At 29.9% G+C, this 23,154-nt stretch overlaps 2 protein-coding genes across 2 annotated transcripts; one reads left to right on the forward strand and one right to left on the reverse strand.

Annotated features, from left to right (window-relative positions):
• The first annotated feature begins 16,733 nt into the window (after positions 1-16,733).
• On the forward strand, positions 16,734-17,317 carry LOC137835305 (uncharacterized). The gene has a single exon (XM_068643752.1). The coding sequence runs from the start codon at positions 16,888-16,890 to the stop codon at positions 17,221-17,223; it is 336 nt and encodes a 111-aa protein (XP_068499853.1). The 5' UTR covers positions 16,734-16,887; the 3' UTR covers positions 17,224-17,317.
• Positions 17,318-18,254: 937 nt separating this feature from the next.
• LOC137835304 (purple acid phosphatase 2-like) lies at positions 18,255-21,695 on the reverse strand. The gene is made up of 8 exons (XM_068643751.1): positions 21,524-21,695; positions 20,300-20,503; positions 20,069-20,180; positions 19,712-19,941; positions 19,362-19,500; positions 19,008-19,228; positions 18,769-18,890; positions 18,255-18,667 (listed from the first exon to the last, which is right to left on the reverse strand). Exons 1-8 carry the CDS (start codon positions 21,686-21,688, stop codon positions 18,475-18,477), a joined length of 1,386 nt encoding a protein of 461 aa, XP_068499852.1. The 5' UTR covers positions 21,689-21,695; the 3' UTR covers positions 18,255-18,474.
• Positions 21,696-23,154: the final 1,459 nt, after the last annotated feature.

Raw genomic sequence — 23,154 nt, forward strand, 5'->3', positions numbered from 1 at the left:
TTGTGGCGGTTTTTAATAACCGCCATATTATAGCCGCCACCATATACATGTTTTTTGTAGTGTAATGGTAGCAGTGGATCAAGGATGGCTCCAATGGAGCTATGGATTTCTTGTAGGTGCATGAAGAGTAGGGAGAGTGATTGGTTCAGCCATATAACTTGGAGAGGTGAAGAAGAAGACCAAAGATGTCCATCCTAGAGAGGTTTAGACAAGAGAATGCTTAGGATTGCAATTTGACAACACAACACTCATAAAATTAATCTTATAAAACATGAATCAAGCTACTCCTTATATAGGTGCAGAAAGACGACCAATGGTTACAAAAAGGAGAGGGAAATTCAAATGCTAAATGGTTTAAAATTAGGTGCCAAATTAGAGTCACAAGGCAAGCATGATCAAGTGTGCTCCATGTGACCTAATTAGGTCTAATGACCAACCTAGGGTAAATGTGGGCTACAATTAAGCTCTAATTATACCTTAGGTTGGTTTTAGATGCCTAACCCTAACCCTAATTAACTTAAAGAAAAATTACAAGTAAATTTCATACTACACTTTAAGCAAGAAAATAAATTATACTCTAGAAAGAATAATTAGGTTCAACCTTATTTTTCTAACGATCACATCCCTAGGTTCCCTTTGTATTGGACTAAGGACGTCGCACCATATTGTGTAGGGCCAAGGTCGTGTTGACTAGTGAAGATATGGAGACCTTGGCTGTTTTGGATCAACTCTCTCATTAAATTGTTACTCGAAAACTCCTTGGTGCATACTTGTCCCCTCATTGCACTCATGATGTTGACAGTATGTTTGATACTTGTATTTGAAGTTTTTTTTTTAACTCGGTTGAGTTTGTTTTCTTGGTGTAGATATAATGTCGTCAATGAATCCTATGGGCAGTTAAAATTACGACAAGGATTTGCACATAAAGTAACAAGTTGAAACGGTTGAGAAAGGCAAGAGTGAAGCATAGGTTTTACTCTTCTACAAATTGTTCCTCTAGTCAATCTTCGCCTTTAATAAGAGCTGAGGAAGCATAAAAAGACAAGAATAGGTCCAAATCTTCCAAATGACACTCTAAAAAGTTGTCTTTTATAAGGTCATTCAACTTTAGAGGCCGATGCTAGCTCCTTGAGCTAAGATTTCCTGGGTCGTGGTTTTCATTGTCGAACAAGGTCACTATAGGCATTAGTGGCTCAGAAAAATGGATGTATACTTTGGTTCTACTAAAGAGTTGAATGATGTTTTTGATGAGCTATGCTATTGTGCTCTCTTTGTTGGCAAATGCTTGGGAAACGAGCTAATCAAGATAGGTTCCATGAAACTTAAGGGGCTGAAGTCTATATTGGTTGAATCTGCCACCTCTCTACAAGCGTCTCTTGATGCCAATTCATATTTTTCCAATAAGAAAAAATAGCTAGAGAACCATATTGAACAACTGAAGGTCGGTGAATGGTTGTGGAGATATAAAGGGTAAGGAAAAAGACTCATCGATTGAGTTGAAGGAGCAAGTTTATGAGATCGAGGGTCAACATAAGAGCTTGACCAACAAGACATTATCTCATCATGCCGAGCAGGAGCATCGAGAGAAGTTGGAGAAAAACCTTCAAGAGGCTCAGAACGTCATGTTGGATCAGCATGAGCTCGGGTTTAACAAGGACCTCCATCAAACTGTTTATTTCTATAAGATCCCTTTGGACAATTGAAAACTTGATGTTGGCAAGGATTTCTTTAATGGGAAATTTATTCTTGTTGAAGAGATTATAAATGAAGATGACAACACTCGTAGAGTAACTACTCCTAATGTTGAGGGTGACGGGGACGACATAGTTATCTTACATTAGTATTGGCTTGCTTATCATGTTTTTTTTTTATGTTTTGTTACATTTTTTTTTGTAATCGAGTCGTTAGTGCTTTATTATTAATGGAAGATAACCTTTTGATTTTGACATATTCATTTCTTCTTAAGTTTTTCTCTCATTTTATCTTTTCTTTTGTGTGAGACTAATTGACTTATTTATATTTTTCATTAAGTTTTATTATAGCCTTACCTATTAGGGTGTCGTGTTTTATCATAGTCATTTTAGTTACAAAGAAACTGAGTACACTTCTTGGGAGGGATTCATGTTTGTGAAAGCTTCCTTGACGGAGAAGTCCTTTCGGTTTTCACAAGATTATCAGTAGGGATTCACGTTTATGAAAGCTTCCTTCATTGAGTAACACTAATAGCTAGGTATGTTTGAGATAGACAAGAAAATGTTCAAAGATCATCTTTATTAATGTTCAATGCCTCGTTAAAACATTCACAACCAAAACCCTCATTAGGGAAAAAATGTTGGTGGTAAGAAAGAGTACACCTTAATTACAAGATTCTAACTGTAGTAAAACTTCAAATGACTTGCATTGCAAGTTCTTGGTATGGTGTTGTCGTTGAGTTGCTCAAGTCAGTATGCTCCATTTTCTAAGTCTTCTTTAATCTGAAATGGACCTTCCTAGTTTGATGCGAACCTTGTCATTTGCTGAGTTTCTTCTTACTTCATTCCTCATTCTCTATACCAAGTTTCCTTGTCAGAATAATCCCACTTTTACCTTGGTAATGTAGCGTTGAGCTAACCTTTGCTTGCATGTTTATTCTCGTATCTTTGCTCTATCTCGTAGCTCATTTAAGAAATCAAATTCAGTCATTAGACATTCATTGTTGATCTGCAGGTTTGTTAGATATCAACGAAGCATATGTTCCCTTACTTTAATTGGTAACATTGTGTCGGTTCCAGAGGTGAGGTTGTGTGGGGACTCCCTGGTAGTGGTGTGTGGAGTGCAACGATATGGCCAAAATAATTCTACAAGTTTTTCTGCCCATTTTTCCCTTTGTATCTCCCGATTACTTCTTGAGTTGGGAAATGATTATTTTGTTCACAACTTTGACATGACTGTTTATTTAGGGTGCTTGACTAAGATCATGACATCCTTGATGTCAAGGTCTCTAAAGATGTTGGTGATTTTCCGATCGGTGAACTATCGGTCATTGTTGGTGATGATGGTTTGTGCAATTCAAAACCAACATATTATGCTTTTTCACACACACTTTTGCACTTGTTTGACTATGATTTTGACCAACTATTCAACTTTGATCCACTTTGTAAATAAATTGACTATAATTAACATAATTTTTTTGTCCTAGTGCAAGTGGAAAGGGTTTGATTATTTCCATATCCCGTAGTGTGAATTACCACTAGAATTTATGTTTTGTAGCTCGACCATAGGTAGGTGTGTTATTTGGTTATTTTCTTGGCAACTTTTGGTTTTTTGTTTTGACATATTAGACGCAATCATTTTTTAGAGTCGACCAGTAATACCCTGCCTTAAGTATTCGTGAAACCATGATTCTTTATCTGTAAGACATCCCACATATCCTATGTGTAGTTCATTAATCACATATTTTATTTGTTCTTTCTTAATTAACACGTCTCTGTAATGACGTTGAGCATCCTCTTTTGTATAAATCTTGCTAAATGATAACAAATTGTGATGCATGCTTAGCCAAAACTTTGTTCAAGTTTTCCTTCCTTATTTCTATAGTTTTCAAATAATTTATGATAGGCTACATCCAATCTGGTTCATTAGTGGTCAAATTCATGCATTCGTCTTAGGTGACAGTTGGTGTCAGAATTGTTTGTTGTGTGATTGTATCTTCTTGATTTTTATTCTTACTAAATTCCAGTTTGGATAGGATATTGACTCTAGATTTTCTTCTCTACAAATGTGTCCAATTTTGACTTCTTCGAATTTTGACATTAGACCGATCACTTAGTGATAGTATTCAAGTAAGAACATATCTTTATCTTGGATTTGCTTATTGATGTGTCTGATTGTGAGTTGAGAATCACTTCGACATTTGAATCATTGTTCTTCCAAAGTCTTTTGCTAATAAAAATACTACTATGAGTGCCTCATACTCTGCTTTGTTTGATGCTTTGAACCTAAATCGCAAGAACGACTCTATTTTGATATCATACGGTCCTTCTAGTACTATGTTTGACCCACTATCTTTTATACTTTATTTGGCTTGAGGAGTGGATTTGAGGGAGAGGAAAATGATTGACTTGAGGGGAACGTAAAGAAAAAATGAGATTGTTTGGATTAAGGTAAATAAAGTGGAAAGTAAAGGAAAAAGAAGGCATATTTTATGAAAATTTGGATTGTGATCGGTGTGATTGAAATTTTAATTTTTTTATTTCTAAGAAATTAAGATTATAAATTTGCACTTGTTTTAAAAAATAATTGAAAAGACATATGGTTTATTTATTTATGCATTTTAGTTGTTAGTAAGACATTGTTTTTGTACTGTTCGAGAATTGAGTTCGAAAAAAATATGAATTATGTAACATTGTCTAAACATGCAAATTGCAAGATTACAATTTTCCCTTGTTGTTAAAAATAATTTAAAACAAAATATGATGTACATAGAACTCACTTGTGTTTAAAACATTATTGTTGCTACGATCCGTGAACTCAGTTAAAAGAAATATGAATTATTTGATATTGTGGATACATACAAAGTTATTGAAAATGAATTTTGATAAAAAGAAATGAAATGAAATTGAAAATAGAAATAATTATAAAATAGTTATGTGAAATTATAAATTTCATAAAATAATAAAATAAATCGAAATTGATTTAAAAATCCAACACCTACTTTAATGTTAAACATAGAACCGTACAATACAATATAATAAAAAAGAGTTGAATTACATCTTGTTAAAATAATTTTCTTGTACGATTCATGAACTCAACTAAAAAAAATTACATATTATCTAGCATTATCAATACATCTAAAAATATATAAAAACATTCGTAAATAAATTTAAAACTAAATTACTATTATTATTCACAAATTTGTTTTAATTATTACCCTTATTTTCAATTTTATTATTATTTATAATTTCCTTATTTTTACCACTATAATTATTATTAATGATTTATTATTATTTTATAAATTTATTTTAATTATTATTATTAATTTATAAAATTAATTTTATTATTATTATTTTAAAAAATATTATTATTATTATTTTATAAATTTATTTTAATTGTTATTATTTTTATCCAAAAACATATCAACCATATTGTTACTGTATTTTTTAATATTAATTTTAATTATAAATATAAAGTATGAAATATATTTATATGAAGAAGTTTAATGTGATGAAAAATAAGAAGAATGACAGCCACGATCTTATACTACCATGAAGCCAACATTAGCAAAACAAACCTTGAAGCTACCACATGCAACATGACAACAAACTAGGCAAAAATCATGCAAACCAAACATGCAACAAAAATCAACACACATAATTGATTATTCATCAAAGATTAACCTACAAAACAAATCTCATAATAAATTATCCTTTCATAATCGATTTCCACTAAAAAAAATCTATAACCGATTATCTCTTACTCCATAATCAATTATCATTAAAAAAAATCCCTAACCATTTTCATTCCTCCTTCATTAACCACCTCGACAACTACTAAAGTCAACCAAGAATGCAAACTGAACACCATGAAACCACTTCCAACACCCTCAACAATGAAAAATCACACTTGTCATGTATAAATAATGCAAGGCTAATTTTGTATTTTTATGTGGGCTAACATGGCTTTCTGCTTCTTTCTCACATGGTGAGCGAGGGTCTCATTTATTAATTTCCATGATTTTCCTTACGTCTTTTTCATCTACACACGACGTTGACTATCTAGATTTCTCTTAGGTGTCTCTTCTAGGTCGAGTTAGAGACTTCATGTTCAAGGAATTCGTCTGATAGTGTGCTAATTACCCCACGTAAGGGGGTATCTCGTCCCCTTGAAGTGTCCTCGCTTCGACAGGCTAACAATTATCTCCTATCTCTTTTATCTTCCCTTCACTGAGTCAACTTGGAGTATCTTGTGAGTTTCTTCATTATCTTCTCTTTGGAAAAAATGACGTAGATAGCCAGCTTGTACTAATTCCCCAATCTTTTAAGCCTAAACACTTTTAGGTATTGTGGTCGTAATTTCGGTGATATCGGCAATATTGCCTTTTGTCAACATGTGGTGGAGTAGGGATTTTCTATAGCATTGGAATAAGTTCAAAATTCAAGGCCTCTTCAAGTATTCAAGCATGATCCGTGTTCAAGGGAATGTACTTGTGAAATGTGGGGTTCGTGTTGTCTCCTTTAGTTTTTGCAATTAGATCGTGTGACGAGAGCGATCCCTATCCTTAGACTTTTGGCCTAAGGTCTCTTTGGTTCTTACCTAGCTTCAAAATTCCTTAAGCTCTTCAAATTGCATGAAATTAGGGGCTCTCTACTTGAGTTCATCAAATTTTAGTGCAGGTTTTTGGCATAGGTTGTCCGAAAATGGTCAAGGTTTAGGTGCGGTATCTATATGATGCATAACCACTTTTGGGCTAGGGTTTTGAATATTAAGTGCAACTCTTCTGAATTGCTCCATAAATGCTCAAAAGGATTCAATTTTTTCTTGTCTAAGGTTGACGAGGGCTATGGAGGAAAGATCATAGGGTCAGCTGGTGGTTAAATGTGTTCTGAACTTCATTACCAAGGTATCAAGATTGAATTTGGGGGAAGGTGAGTGAACCGAATTAATGTAGTTCCTTTTAAGGAAGTCGATAATTTTTTGTACAACATTTGAGGTATATAGACTAATCTACATGACATACACGTTGATGTGCTCATTAGGGTCCATGATACCATCATAACTGTCTAAGGTTGGACTATTCCAATTTGGTAGGAGAATGCAGTTTCCATTCTACCTTCTATCATGGGGGGTCAGCAAGAGGAGACACCGAAAATGTACGTAGAGATCAGTGGTCGGGATTGATCATTATGGAAAATGTCGGCCTCTTGAGCTTTTAGGATAATTGGTACATTGGAGCTAGCTGGATATTTGTGTTCGTTGTCGGCTTGCAGAGGTATGAGCCCTCTCCTTTCCAGTTTCTGCCTCATTCTTGCATTTTCATATCGGAGGTTAAAAGTTTATGCTCTTTTTCTCATGAGTGTTAGTATTTCTTTTCTCAACTCCATCATCATTTCCATTTGATTAACATGGTTATCACAGGGTTCCTCGTCCTAGCGTCTATCACTCGCCGTGTTTCGTGTGGTCACCATGTTTCATAGGGTTCCTTGTGCTGTTTTCTGAAGCCCCACGATTAGTGTCAAAATGTTCTTAAAGACCGAAATGACCTTATATAACCACTAACTTCAACTCCCACTACTTGGTTGATCTTGATCTTCATGATGCTCCATGTCTTGATTTTAGTTTATATCTTAATATCAGTCCGGTTTGGTCTTGATTGTAAGTCTTGATCTCAACGTGGGATACGTGAAACCAATCTGACGCTCAAGTCAATATAACATTAATGTTCAAATGTAATCAATTATAAAGAGTCACTCAATTATTTTTACTTGAGAGTACCTCCCTATTTATATTACTTTTTATGAATTTATACTTATACAAAATTTTACGAAATGCCCAAATAAATTCTAATTACAGATTTAGAATATGTTTAAACATAATATAATTTCTTAATCATGCTTAATTATTTATAAGAACATGTCTATGTCGAATATTTTAATTTTGATGTTACGACACGCCTACCTCACAAAACGATAATATAATTTAAAAAATATGTTGATTTTTGAAGATGATATTGGTTTTCTTTTATACGTATCATATTATTTATTTTTTTATACTTTTCTATTAATATTATTTGAATTTGAATGAATTTAGTCTTTTAATTTGAATTTTAACTTTAATTTTTACACACCTTATTCAATTAATACACATAAAATAATGCATCATTATTTAAATCATTCATATGTGTGGATGAAAGTTTTGTGTTATATATTTAGTTTATTCCTATTGAATAAAATATAATCTTCAACATTTTATAGGGATATATAATCAATAGTATGACAAACGTTCATACTCACACCACTCATTAACATTTTATTCAATACAAATTAACATCTCTTTTGAATTGAAAGTTGTTTATAAAATATATTAGGAATATTAAATTCCATGTCAACAAAAAAAAATATTATTGATACTTCATTCTACTACTACTTCATTATGGATAATAAATATTTAAAATATAAGTAAATTTTCATCATTATCTAGATAACAAAACAATTAATATATGTAAATAGAATGAAATTGAATATGCATAATTAAAAACATAATATCAAATTATTCAACTTTAGATTGGTTAGTTACGTACATTAAGTGTCATAAGTTTAACATCTAATTAAAGTGAATTTTTGTTTTCCAGTTGATAATAAAGACATCTTATAGAATATATTTTCTTAAAATAGGTGATTTTATTATTATTTAAGATTATGATTTCTTTATTTAATTTATTCCTATTTTATATATTTTTAATAAAAAATCTTAAATATTTTAAATATTTGTTCTCTAACGCTCTGTTTTCATCTAGGTAGATACTATTCATCAAGATGGATTTGTGGATGTGTTATGTGTTTGGATATGGTGATGTGCGAAGAAAAGAAAGCACGAAAAGAAAGTAACATAGTAAAATCGTTCCTCCTTTAAGTGAGAAGAAAGAACGAGAAAAAGAGTGTGTCACGTAAGATTTTACGTGATTAGCCCTTACATAAAATGAAGAATGATTGATGCATGAAAATAAGAAGTAATGGATGAAAAATGAAAAATTCATATACCATAAATGATTATAGAACATAAAAAACTGACTATTAGCGACATCATAGTATGTGACATAATCGATTATATTCACCACATAATCAATTATGAATTTATTTTTAGTGGATGAACTTATTTTTAATGGATAATCTATTATCCATTTCACATAATCGATTATTTAACATTTTATATTTAAAAATATTTAGCTTACTTATTATTATATATAAAATATAATTGATTATATATATATATATAATTAATTATATAATATAATAAAAAATATTAAATATCAAATAAATTTATATAATAAATATATTTAATAATTCTTAATAAAAATTAATAACAATAATAAAAATATAATTATAATATAATATAATAAAAATAAATATAATTATTATAATATAAAATAAATTTATATAATAATAATAATAAAATAAAAATATTTAAATTTAAATTTCAATTAACCTTAACCTTAAATTTAGTTCTAATCCTAATTTTAACCTTAATCATGAATGTAATCATAACCCTAATTCTAATCTTGCACTACAAGAAAATCATTGAATAGAAACCAATTTTAGAGACAAAAAATAATTAGTTCTTATAGTGACTAAATTAGAGACCACTTTAGAGACTAAAAAAAAATTTGTTTCCTAAATTAGTTTCTATTATGGTTAAATAGTTTCTAAATTGATATCTAATTAACTATCAAGGTTTTTGCTACCAAAATTAGAATCTAAATAATTAGTAATTAAAATATTGGTAGCTAATTAGTTACTAATTTAGAAACTATTTAACAGTCATATAAACTAATTTAGAAATAAAAAACTATTCATGAATGTAATCCTAACCTTAATTCTAATCTTATATACTACAAACCCTAATCATAATCTTAGCCCTAAATTTAATCATAACCCTACTCCAAATCCTAACGTTGACCATAAGTGTACACATAACTCTATACCTAGACCCTAACCCGAATCCTAACCGTAACCCTAAATCAATCACATTAATCTTTCAATCATTTTTAAATACAGGGACACATTTGTAATCGTACATTTTTATCAATTAAAAAAATAAAATTTCAATCACATTTATCACGACACTCACAAATTTTCATAAATTTTTCTTATACTTTTAACTTTATTTACCTTGATCCAAATAATATCATTTTCTTCTCACTTTGCCATTAAATCATCTCAAATTCAATATAATCTCAAATTCAAGTTATCCAAAATGTCTCTTTATATAAGTAGAATAAAAACTAAAGTCGTTTGTTTTTTTATGATAAGAAATCAGTATCAAATTTACATGATTAATAAACTAAATTAATGATTTTTTCTAAAACTCGGAAACTAAATGGATGAATATAAAACCTTTTATTGTTAAAAGACTATTTTGCTATTGGTTTTCCTGTTAAAAAAATCAAATTACGCGTATCCCATGGGGTAACAAAATTAAAAATAGTCACCTTTTGAGCTAATTGTAGGGCAATGAAATTTGAAAGACTAATGAAAAAACTTACACATGGAGACATTGTCTTTATCATGTTAATCAATTGTAGCAGTATTAAAAGAAGAGAACAAATTGGAAAAAAGTTTGAGAGGTGGAGTGATTTTGATGACCAGAAGAAAGATCTATAGAGGTTTTGACTTGTTGTATTGAATTTAATAATTGAGGGTATGAGTGTGTTCCTTTTCATAGATGGAACTTGCCCAAAAGAAAAGAATGAAGTTCTCTGAATGATGATTGCAATATGTTGTATATCCAGCTAAGTGTGCAAAATATCCATGCAAAAGATAATATAAAAATAATATGTGGCAAAAGACTGCGGAAAATCTTTGATATTATACATGAAATAGATGGAGCAGGATCTCCTCAAAATATGCACTTCAATAATGAGTTTTTAATACATATGTTGAGAAAAAAACATATTTATTAAATTAAATGTTGTAAGTTATTTCCCGATTATTACTTTTCTTTTGTCTTCGTGTTATTATAGTGTGGAATATCTCCAACTTTAACCTAACTTAATAAATTTGAAACTTTCACTCAAATAAAAACATATTCGTTTTTAGAATTATTTTCTTTTGTTTGAATAATTTGAAGATTCAATCAAATAAAATAAAATAAATTACGAGTCTGATGTGTTTGGTTGTTTGTATATGTTGAAAAGTTATTGTTAAGTTTTTAAAGCATTATCACTAAGTGATATATTATGTCAATTTGACTGTTCTTCAATCTACCAAAAAAGTACTCAAAGTTGATTTTGAGTGTGGAAGAAAAATCTTAATTTACGTGAGTTATGTGAGATTCTATTAATAATTACATTGTTATTAATCATTACAAGATAAATAAACATATATACTATATATAATATAGTTACATCACACTTTAAACATTTTTTCGTAGAAAATTATAAATATATACATCTAAAAAAAGGTAAAAAAAAATAAGTTTTTTCTTTTCCCTTTTAGATTATTTTTCTCATGAAATATTATATGTTTTCATGTAATACATAATTTTTTATTACTGTAAAAATGTTTTTAGACAACGTTTTAAAGGTCTTATGCTATAATTTTAGAGTCGTAGTGTATGCACACATTGTCAATAGTCTTGAATTATAGACGACAGTCATACAATTGTAGTCTATTAGACTACTATAGGTGACGATTATGCACAAAACAGTCACATTGCGTAGGTAACCCTAAAATATTATCTTCAATCTTGTTCTTATTTTTCATGCTTTGTTATTGTTGATAACCCAACAACTGGTATCGTCTATAGGGACAAGAAAAGAAAGTCAAGAAGATAAAGAAATGACCACCAAGTTTGATGTCGAGAAATTTTTGAGAGAGAACAACTTCAGGCTATGGGAACTCAAGATGGTGGACCGAGGTTATGGTAAAGGAACATAGATTATGGAGGAGCTTAAGAGCTTTAGTGGTGACACATAGCAATGACAATAAGGAGAATACGAGCAACAATTTCAAACTTGGGAACCATCATTTAACACTGAAAATGGAGAAAAACCCATAAAAAAAGCACAAAAAGTATGAAAAGTAACATAAAAAATAACAAGAAAGACACATTGCAAGGAATGAAAGCAATGGTACCAAGGAGAGGTTGCAGAGATGACAACAATGGGAGCAGTGGAGAAAAAAGTTCGAAGACGAAAAGGCCTGAGTGAAAAATAAAAAGTGTTTAGACCATGATTATGACCTAATAACCATAGTCTATATAGTAGACACGGGGGTAAGCGACGGTTGTCTAAAATATGTTCACTTGAGCAAAAATTTTGTAACAAAAGAAAAATTGAACAAAGAACAATGTAGTTAAAATTGTGATTTACATCATAAAATTGTTCGATCCTAAGAGCCTGTAGAATTGTTTGATCCTACGTGTGATAGTGGCACAGTGAAATTACCATATCATCGAGCAAAATCCTGATTAAAACAAAACCCAAACCCAACTAAAAAGTAAGGAAATTAAAAATTCACCTTCTTGTTTCATGTTTTTTTTATATATAAAAGCTTTTATGTTAGACATTACTATACAACTTGATATCTCATCTAGGCTGACACCTCAAGTAGCAACAATCATTTGCCATCATATGACAAAATTATTATTAAAAAAAAGAAAAAAGAAAAAAAATACAAAAAGAAAAATATGGGGGGACTAGAACAAAACCCATATGTTAACAAAAACGATACATAGGTAGATTATACCTATTCATAAAGAATTCTATGAACAGACTAGATGGAAACATATTATACCAATGAAATGATTCTCTATGAATAAATCTTAAATTAGTCAACTTATCAGCATACGCATTTTCTTCACAAAAAAAATATGACTAACCCTAAATCTGATTTTCCGATAGTAATCAAGACAAATATTCCATCGATTATGAAGCAACCACATAACATTAGTCCTAGTAGTAGTCTTGTTTCATGTGTTTTTTGTTGCACCGGTTGTTGACCTTCTTGGTTGAATAAATTTTAATTAAAATAAAACTCAATTAAGAAACTTGTAACACACATGCATCTCTTCAGTAATGTTCACGGGTTACATGCATCTTTTCATTAGAATCCAATTAAATATAAAATAAATAAAAAATTAGAAATGACAATGCACTACAAGAAAAGTTAGTATTACATACAACCAAAATCCGTATGTAAGACAATAAATCCATATGTAAACAAAGTTACATACGAAAAAAATCCATATGTAAAACTGTCGTATGTAACCATTACATACGGTGAAAAATGGTGGAGAGGTTAGAAGTTGAGAGAGAAAGCACAACCATGTTGGCCTTTGTTGTAATCAACAAAGTGAAAACAAAAAAAATGCCTTGCGTCCTAACCCTAATTGAATAACATGGTAGATGGGGTAGGTTGAAATTGGAAAAGTAAAGGGGAAACAATAAGAAGTAGAAGAAGATAACAAATTACTTTTATATTCTAGATGGAGATGGTTAGGGTTTTGAAGGATATTTTGAGAGGAGACGTTGGGAGAAGAACTTAGAAATTTATACACAAATTTTAACATAGGTAAGACAAAAACTTAAATTTTTTAATGCATTAAATATATCAATATAGGATAAAATTCATATGTAACTATTTTCATTTTTTTTAAATCCGTATATATACAGATATAATCTGTATATAAATATTTCAGTTTTTTAATTAAATATATAATACCTTATATACGAATTAAATCTGTATGTAACTATTTTCGTTTTTTTAATTAAATATGTAATACATTATATATGGATAGAATTCGTATGTAACAATTTCCGTTTTTTTAATTAAAAATGTAATGTTGTATATACGGATATGATTCGTATGTAATTATTCTCGCTTCATGGCATCAAAATTACATACAAATTATGTCCGTATGTAATTACTTTTGGTTTACATACGGAAAAATCTGTATGTAATGTGTATTAAATCCGTATGTAAATATCCGTATGTAACGCTCAATTTACATACAGATTCGTATCTGTATGTAATAATCAATATGTAAATAAATAATTTCTTGTAGTGATGGTTCATGTAATGTGCATCTCTTCTCCTCTTTCTTATGAAATTAAAAAATCGCAATCATAGACCCAAGTCAATGGCACTATACTTACAAATTGAGGAAACCAAATGGAGATGACGAGCACTTGTTTGAAGGTCAAGCCCAAGGTGGTGGGAAAGATGATAATGTTCTTACCATCCCACCTTTAGAGAAGGAAAATATTTTTATTAATGTGCTTCATGAAGGAGATACAACTTTTTGAAAAAAGTAAAGTTTATGATCTGTGTTACGATGTCATAATTTCCAATCTTGTAAACTCTCCATGATTCTAACCATAATGTAGATTTTAACTATCTTTCTAAACATTAACTCAAACTGCCAATCTCAATTTCGCTTAAACAACTAAAATCTCACTTTAAGTGAAAAATAGATCAATAGTACAATCTAAGTATTACTTAAGCGACAAAATCTGGTTTAAGCGAAAACTAAATCGAGATTTGATCTAATTTATTGTCAAAATTTTGCTTAGTTCGCTTTGAACAAATATTTCTTTATTTATAGCTTGATTATTGAATATTAACAAAACTCAATTTTCTAAACAAAACAACTTACGTATATTTCCACATACTAAAACAAACTTCTAAAGAATAAATTTCTATTAAATCATTACAATCTAATATGACAAAACAAAACTTATCTACACTAAAATTATTATATATTCAATCAATGCATATCTCAAAAAACTTAAATCAATTTCCAAATTAGTTTGAAACTCAATCCAATCAATTATATAAACATCTTCCACAATTATTCTATTCAGAAACAATTCACAACATAAATCAATACTTTTCAATAACATTAGTAGCATAAATCATAGTTAATTTATAAAAACCACCACATTGACATATTTTTAAATTTTCAAAATATACAATTCCAATTCCCATAAAAAATAATATTCATATACAAAATATATTATTATGACCAAATTAAGTTTAGACAATTCAGATTTTCTATCATAATGTGTAATCACAATTAAATTAACTTTCATTATCTTTTCAAGTTTACTTAATTAAAGCTTAAGCTTTAAATTTTAATACTCTCCCATGAAGACTATTGTATATCAAATATTTTGATCAACAATCTAAACATACCAAGACATTCTTGGACTAACAAAGATTCACATTTGTCTTAGAAATCTCACATGGAAAAACTTATCCTGCAAACTTTCTCTTAAAACCAACTTTAGATAATGAGATAAAGAGAAATTTACTCAAAAATAACTTTTGATAATACAAGATCAAAATTTCTAAGGTTGACTCGAATATATGAAAAGATCAACAACTATTTAATAAATCTAAAGAAAAAAAACAAAAAAATATCTTAGAGAAATATTAAATTTTTTGAAATAAAATTTCAATAGTTAACTTTTATATTTATAAGCTTTTAAACTTAATAATAAAATACCTTTTTATATTTAAAACACTTGTAGAGAATTTAACTCAAATATTACAAGTTTCACAAGTTATGGGTTAGATTCACGATCATAAATTTTGTTAGAGTACCATGTTAATTTAAAGAAAAATATAAAACTGAGAAAAATATATAAAATAGAGACTTGTGATTGAACTCACTAAATAAATGAACCAATAAAATATAAATAATCTAAATATAACTGTAATAACTATATTATTTAGTTTATTCAAATTTTTAAAATAAAAAATAAAATCAATCCTTCAAGGCCCAAAATGATAATATTTGGAGCACTTATTTCAATTTTTTATTTTCTGTTTTTACTTTTTAATTATAAAACAATCCCATTGCTTTTAATCTGTTTCTTATCTTCCATAAAATCTATAATGAAAAAATACAAATAGGAGAAAAAACTGAAGTACACACCCCGTTAATATTTTAGTTACTTAATACAAGTCTGTAATAACATAAAAACTAGTATGTTATAATAAATACAATAAAAATACCTCAACATGTTAACATAATATAATTCATGTTGAGTGAAATATTCAATATGTGGATTTTCAAGTAAATACATGAAAGTCATTTATATAAAAAAAATTCATACTACTTGTAATTCAAAATAAATTTATGAATTCTTTTTATATATTATTTATCTTGTTCATCGAGATTCCCAATTTTGCACTTAATCCCAAGAAAACATGAATACGATGTCATGGATAATATGAAAATCGTGATGTGTAATAATATGAAGATCTTCCAATAACAAATTATGAATGTGTAATTAGCATATTAAACGTGTCTTGAAAGTATTTTATGAAAATTAAATTAACATAAAGAAGAAGAATGAGAAAAGATTGTGTTAAGTGATCTACATGTGGAAAGTAATTATAATGAAGGAATGGTATGAATGCAGAAAATAAGAAGAATATTGAAGATAATGAAGGAATGGTATGAATGGAGAAAATAATAAAGAGGCAGAAGAGAAGTAGGTGGCATGGGTTGGATCCAAAAAGAGAAGAAGAGTGAGGAAATAAGGTGTTGGTTTTCCAAAGCAGGACCAAATGTGCACAAGAATTAGCCAACTAAGCTTCTGTGATGGGATTTAGCTGTATAGCGCATTTTGTGATCAAAATTTGGTCTTTATATGATATGTGGAAGCTGATTCTCCTCCATTATGATTAATCTTTTATCTCCATGTGCCCTCCATCAATGTCAAGTGGGCTTGGTGGCCCAGTGCCAGTTATCAACAATCTTTTGGGAACGTTCTTCTCACTTCCTCCACCTCCAAAGCGTGCCAAACAAGTCCTACCCAATTACACAATTAGTTTTAGTTTTAGTTTTAGTTTTCCACTTCAAACGTTACAATTTCAAATATGTGTGCAAAGCACTTGTAAATTGACCAAATTCCAAGCTTACACACGCCTCATAAGTATTGGTCAAATCAAGCATTTTGGTCACTCACCCCATTTATTATACACACTCCTAACCAACACAACAATCCCATTACCAATTCTTCCAACTGGTCAAGGATTCCTAACCCCTAAATCACAACTCAATCAAACCTCTTCCCTTCACCCACTTTCAATATAAAAATCCATACTTTCAAAAAACAAAATCAAAATCCACATCTTCAAAAAACCACATACACAGTTTTCAAATCCTCCTTCGGTAGGGAAAATGCAAGATACCCTTCAGCAACAAACCAAGGAAAGTTCGGAACTTCCACCAAAAATGCCTTTTGCCGGGCAAATGGTGGGTGATTTAAGCGATGGACAGCATAAAGGTGGGTACTTGGCAGTGGTTCCCCGGTCCAGACCGGCCTGCACCTGCGCGAACCGGCCTGGTTCGGTTCGGTGCGCGCGGCACGGATACGTAGTTCCAGGGGAGAAGAAGAAGCGCGTGGCGAGCAAAGAGATCCTGAGGAGAGCACTGACACCACCAAAACGTTTAGGACTTAGATGGTTGAATTTCAGACCAACCCCTAGTAGACTCTCTAACATGTCCATGGCTTGATTTTCTATTTCTTTTTGTTTCTTTTTTTCTTCTTTTTTTCTTTGGATGTTTTGTATAATCTAGTCTGACAATCCAATGAACTTAGATTATTCTATATTCTTTATGAATGGTTTCAGTATTTTTGCAGTTGAATGATCTGGTTTCAGATCATTGTCTCTTGAAAGCTGAAAATTTGTTGTAATAAGAAAACCGGTGATGTTTAGACAAAACTTAAACCAGTGATATACTTGTGTACTATTGCTTTGTCTGATGATAGTGATAACATTGGTATGCGGTCTGGCACTTAATCATAGGAATCGGAAATATTCTTGCAATAAAGTATTGAACTTTTGCTTTGTTTTCCATTTTGTGTGATTAATATGCTGTGCAATTAGGCTTTATTGCGTATCCATCTCATGGTTGTGATTTCTTGAAGTTAGACCCAACTGGGCAGTTTTCTTCATTCACTTTGTCAAGATATGTTTTGGTAGGCAGATACTAATAATATATGTGGTTTTTTGAGTTCATCACAATTCCAGATTTGTTCTGAATTCTTAACTAAGATTGTGATATCTGAACAAGAGGATGGGAGATAAGAATCTTTTGATTGCTGTTTTTAATCATGTTTCAATTTCACTTGGAAACCAGCATTTAAGGTTAATAAAGCCTCATTTACAGAGAGGCAACACAAATCACCCGATCAATTCAGTGACTAATGAGCATGTTCAATATACAGATACAACTAAATTTTGTAGTTGACCCATCTCCATGATGACATGAGTAATATTGAACATTTCTTATTTTTATATATTTGCAGTTACACCCAATGGCTTCTTATTTGGAAGCTTGACCACTTCAAAATACCTCATTTCCACCCATTTAGTGCATAGCAAATACCACAAATTGTTTTAACTTTTTTTTCCAATATCTACACACAAGCCCTATTTAAATAAACACCCAAATCAACTCCTAAAAGAAATAGTCACCTAATTTAGAAACCGTCAGGGTTTTTATTAAAAAATAGAAATTAAAACGTGGGAAACAAAATAAGGTTTGACCAAAGAAAAAAATGGAGTTTACTTCAATAACAAAACTATATTAACTAAGAATACATTATGAAAGTGATAATTTAGAAAAATTAAAAGGTCACACTATATTGCAATGCAAAAGGCCCTACCTATTCGTAATCGAGAATATACATATCTCTTTTCCAATCCCAACTAACAGATTGACAAATAACAGCATTCTAACATACTATAAGCTTTGATTGGTTCAATTGGTTGTGGAATCATCAACAGGATGCCAGACTCTGTTGAAAAACCACATGGAATCAGCTGTAACAGCAAAGTCATCTTCATTTCGGTGCCAGCTATAGTGAGCATGTGTTTTGTTCTTTATTTCGAAAATGGCATGCCCAAAACTTGCTTCCCTATATGCAGAGTACTCAGGTTGTGGATTTGTCATGCTGCAATGCAAAGAAAAGACACACATCATCGATCAAACTAAGCCTCATACAGAAGAGAATTAAGTTGATAATACAAAGAAGAAAAATTCTGTAGAGCTTACTTCGTTGCTAAGCCTTCAATGTTCCCTCCATCACCAATGTTTACGTATACAGGAGCTGACAGGTCCTTCACAGGTCCACATCGACCATTAACAAGGTTGTATTCAATGTTGGATATACGTTCCTGATGAGGGTGCATAATAATAGTGGTTAGAATATTCTGTGGCCTAATCATAAGCTGCGTATGTTTGTTCAAATTTTAAATTAGATGCCTGGCTTAGGGACAATTTGTAGCACTTACACTTCGTTCATAGGCATGGACGTGACCAGCGAACACAACATCAACCTTGTACTTCACAAACCAAGGCTCAAACATTACCCTCATGCTTTCCCCTTCCATGTAATGATAAGTATAACTATTATACCATGGTGAATGCACAAGAACAATCAACCAAGGGGTCTTGCTTCTATCAACCTTTTTTAGCTCTGCCTCAAGCCATTCATATTGGGGAGTATATTTACCTACGAAAGGAAAATTATATTAGTGCAGAAAAGGTTATGACCACTAAGCAAAACTTGAACGTTAAAAGGTAAAGTCAAGATAAATCTTTTTTAAGCATGACAAGAGAAAAAGGGTGTGTATTAAAAATGTTACCATATGCTGAATATGAAGCCAACACTATTATGTGCGCCGAAGCTATCTTGACAGAATACCAAAAGGGTTCAGTACTTCCTGATGCTTTGTAAGGGACATGATAACGGTGCTTGAAAGGTTTAAAAGGTTCCGTTTCACCCTGAAAAGTATCACAATTTCGCCCTTTAGAATTTACTTCTGAACTCAAATTAGCACTTGGTAGAAGAAGCATAACACGAGAGTCATAATTTCTAATTTGAGTAATTACTTTGTGATTAAAACTTCACAAATAATCCAAAGAAATAACTTTAGTGGTATGTGTTTGGATAGTTTAATGAAGTCTTAGGTCCTCAATTCATTAGAGAACTTACAAGCTCAGGAGCATAGTCAAGTTCATGGTTCCCTGTAGCCCAAATCCAGGGTTGATAAGCAGTATTTCTTTCTACGAATCGTCCCCATGTATCCCATCTGACATTATCATGATTTGGATGATTATCTGCATAAGAGAGATCTCCCACAAACAACACAGCCTGCCCTTTGTGAGGGTTTGATTCGTAGTGAGCAAGGGTCGTGTTTGAATCAAAAGTTTGACCTAGATCCCCTGCAAACAAAAGCCCCACCATGTAAAATTAACTGACATTCTTAAACCTCGATGTATAAACATTATAGTTTACTAAAGTACGTGTAAATCAAATAAACATTATAGTTTTGAGAGAACACAAAGTTACCAATGAGGCCAAATGTATAAGGTGCATCTGGGTGAACTTCAGGAGGGGTCATAAACCAAAATTGTCTTATTGTATGCCCGATTCCAATCTCATAATAATATTTTTTGTTAAACTGCGAAAATGAAAAAGTTGAGTTAAGAGTGGTACTCATAAAACATGGTGAATTCAATGAACAAATATTTGTCTTTGGAAGAACCATAGCATAGCATGCAGCAACCAATGATCTCTTACCTCTAAATCTCTAAGGGTGCAGTGATGAATAAAACCAGAGGAGTAATTGAAGAATCTATAGGTAACATGATTTCCCTTGGCCACCTCCCTCTTCTGCGAGCTATCCTCACTCCAGTACTGTACTAGACTGTTTCCTGGTTCGTCCACGGTTACCCATGATACAATCATGGCCCTTCCCACATGGTCACCTATTGTTATATGAACCTGCAAAACAAATTAAGCACACGAATGAAGGCCACATGTGTGAAATTAAGCACATGAATTAATGCCACATGAATACGATTATGACCCTTCCCACATGGTCTCAAATTATGCACATGAATCATGTTGTGTTGATTCATAGATAAATCAAAATTGGCTCTTATTTTTTTAATATATATTTATATATTTTTTAAATAAAATAAATAATACTATTAGACCAAATAAGCATAATATTTGTACTAATTTTTTCAAAACCTAACATATCGGAATAAATCAAATTATTCTAATTCTCTTTTAGGTTAAATTGTTTTAGTTCAAGAGACCCTTATAAGTGAATTGTGTATTTTTTATAAATACGAAACTCACGAACAATAGTTCAATAAACTTAGAAATTATATATTAAAAAACAATTAATATCATTTTAATATTTCTAAGTTGACTTACAGTTGTTGATCACTTTAGAGTTTATAAAAATATACGTAATCCAACTATAATACTTGAACTGAAACAATTTAATCCAAAATTAAACTAATTTGATTTATTCAGGTACGCTAAATTAAATTTGAAAAAAGATAGAAATATTAGTCTGACATTATTATTTAATTTACTATAAAATATATATAAATATAAATTTAAATTTAAAATATAAAAGACGCCCTTTTGATTTATCTATGAACTATTATATCAAATAGATAATTTTTATTTATCTATGAATTCTTATATCAAGTAGATAAATCAAAGTTGAGTCTTTTATATTTTTTAATCTATATTTATATAAAATAAAATAAATAATAATGTGAGATGAAATAGTTGTAATATTTGTATTTAGGTTAACGTTTTTTTAGTTAAAGTAGAGGTTTATAATGAAGAAAGAGAAGTGAAGGTGTTTTGATTTAAAAATATATGAGAGAGTTTTGAAGTTGTGTTTTGAAGTTGTGATTGAAGTTATTAAGAAAAAGTTGAAGCTAAGAAATTGGGAGTTATGATAGTAAAAAAGGAAGAAATGAGAAGAAAAAGAGATACCTGCTGAGGAGCATTGTAGCCAGAAGGTGCGGCGAAAACATCACTGTGAAGCGGCATATCCTCTGTTCTCCTTACCTTCCTCATGAAAGGGCTTGTCTTTCCTCCATGAGCCACATTGAGAAGGATCAGAAGCAACGCTGCTGCACCAAAACTCTTTCCACCCATTATGAATCTGTTCAACACTCTCGCTTCTTCTCACCTTATTTATAGCCATAACACACCTAATCTTTTTTATCTTTTCAAAATTTACTTTTCATACCATTATTAGTTACAAGATTAGATCTACTTACGATTCATTCAAAATAATAACGGACCCCGAACATCGCGATTTCTTACACCCATTATTTTTAACTTTAAATATTCAAATTTCAATTTATAAACACAATCACTTTTTTAATCCTCAGACTGTGTTTTTTTTTTTTATGTTTATGAAAAGGTTAAATTTTTCAAATAAATTATTTTCATTTTTTTAAATAATGCATTCACGGTTTTCAATGCTAGAAACTGAGTGTTCCAGGAACATTTTTCCAGAGATCTTAAATTTGATAGAGGTTTCTTGTATAAATATTTACAAAATTTAGTAACAGTAACTATGAATATTAACAAACTAATTATCGCTGAAATATAAACAGTTTAATTCAATATATAATAATTTAGATTAATATTTTAAAATAAATACTCAATATTTTAAATATTTTATTAATTCTATCTTAACATAATTTAAAAATAAATAATATTTATTATCACTCCTAATTATATTTTATATTATTTTTGAAAAATACTCATGAAATTAAAGATTAATTACAACTATTCCATTCTTATTAAAAACATTTTCCAATAATCATGAAATTTATATATGTTTTTTAAAATTATATAATTATATATTAAATATTAATCAAATGTATCAAATATTTTTTAAATTTAATTTCTCAGCTTTATTATCTATTTATAGTTTAAAAACGTAGATTTGGAATTTAACTTTCAAGAAACCAATTTCTAGTAGCGAGGAGTTATATTAAAATGTAATTAAATTTAAATTTAACATTTTATATCAGAGTATATTTAAATTAATACAATTAATTATTAATATTGATAATTTTAATTTTATTAAAAATCGTAATTTTCAAATATTACATTATAGTAATTCGAGATAAGAAAGAATACGGAGCAAAAGATTGTTGGCAATTTAAATTTCGATTTAAATACGTTATAAATTTTAAAAAAGATTACTTCGTTTAATTCTTAGCAAATTTTAATTTTTGAAAATAATTCATTTATTTAGAAAAGCATATTATCATAAAATTTAAATTATTTTCATTAAATCTCATACATATAAACTCAAAAGATATAAATTTAAATTCAAAATCAATTCGTTATTTATTCTTACAAAAACCACTGTTTAAAAAATCTAATTGATTGATCTTAATAGTAGGAAAAAAAAATAGTAAATCTATCAAATGACTTATTTTAGTAAACCGATAATCGACCTAATAATTTGTTAAATATTTGAAATAACAGATAAAACATGGTTACGGGAGATTTTTTTACACGCTGTGAATAAAAAGGATCAAGACAATATATTAGTTCTTCATTTTTCAGAAAATTAAATAATAATGCATTATTTTAATTAA

The sequence above is a fragment of the Phaseolus vulgaris genome, chromosome 5 (genome assembly GCF_000499845.2).
Source record: "Phaseolus vulgaris cultivar G19833 chromosome 5, P. vulgaris v2.0, whole genome shotgun sequence".
Lineage (NCBI taxonomy): Eukaryota > Viridiplantae > Streptophyta > Magnoliopsida > Fabales > Fabaceae > Phaseolus > Phaseolus vulgaris.

Coding starts and splice junctions, on each gene's coding strand:
- LOC137835305 (XM_068643752.1), top strand. CDS start 16,888: ATGCAAGATACCCTTCAGCAACAAACCAAGGAAAGTTCGGAACTTCCA.
- LOC137835304 (XM_068643751.1), bottom strand. CDS start 21,688: ATGGGTGGAAAGAGTTTTGGTGCAGCAGCGTTGCTTCTGATCCTTCTC. Junction 19,229..19,361: donor GGCTTCATATTCAGCATATG/GTAACATTTTTA, acceptor TTCCTTTCGTAG/GTAAATATACTCCCCAATAT. Junction 18,891..19,007: donor TCCATGCCTATGAACGAAGT/GTAAGTGCTACA, acceptor CACCCTCATCAG/GAACGTATATCCAACATTGA.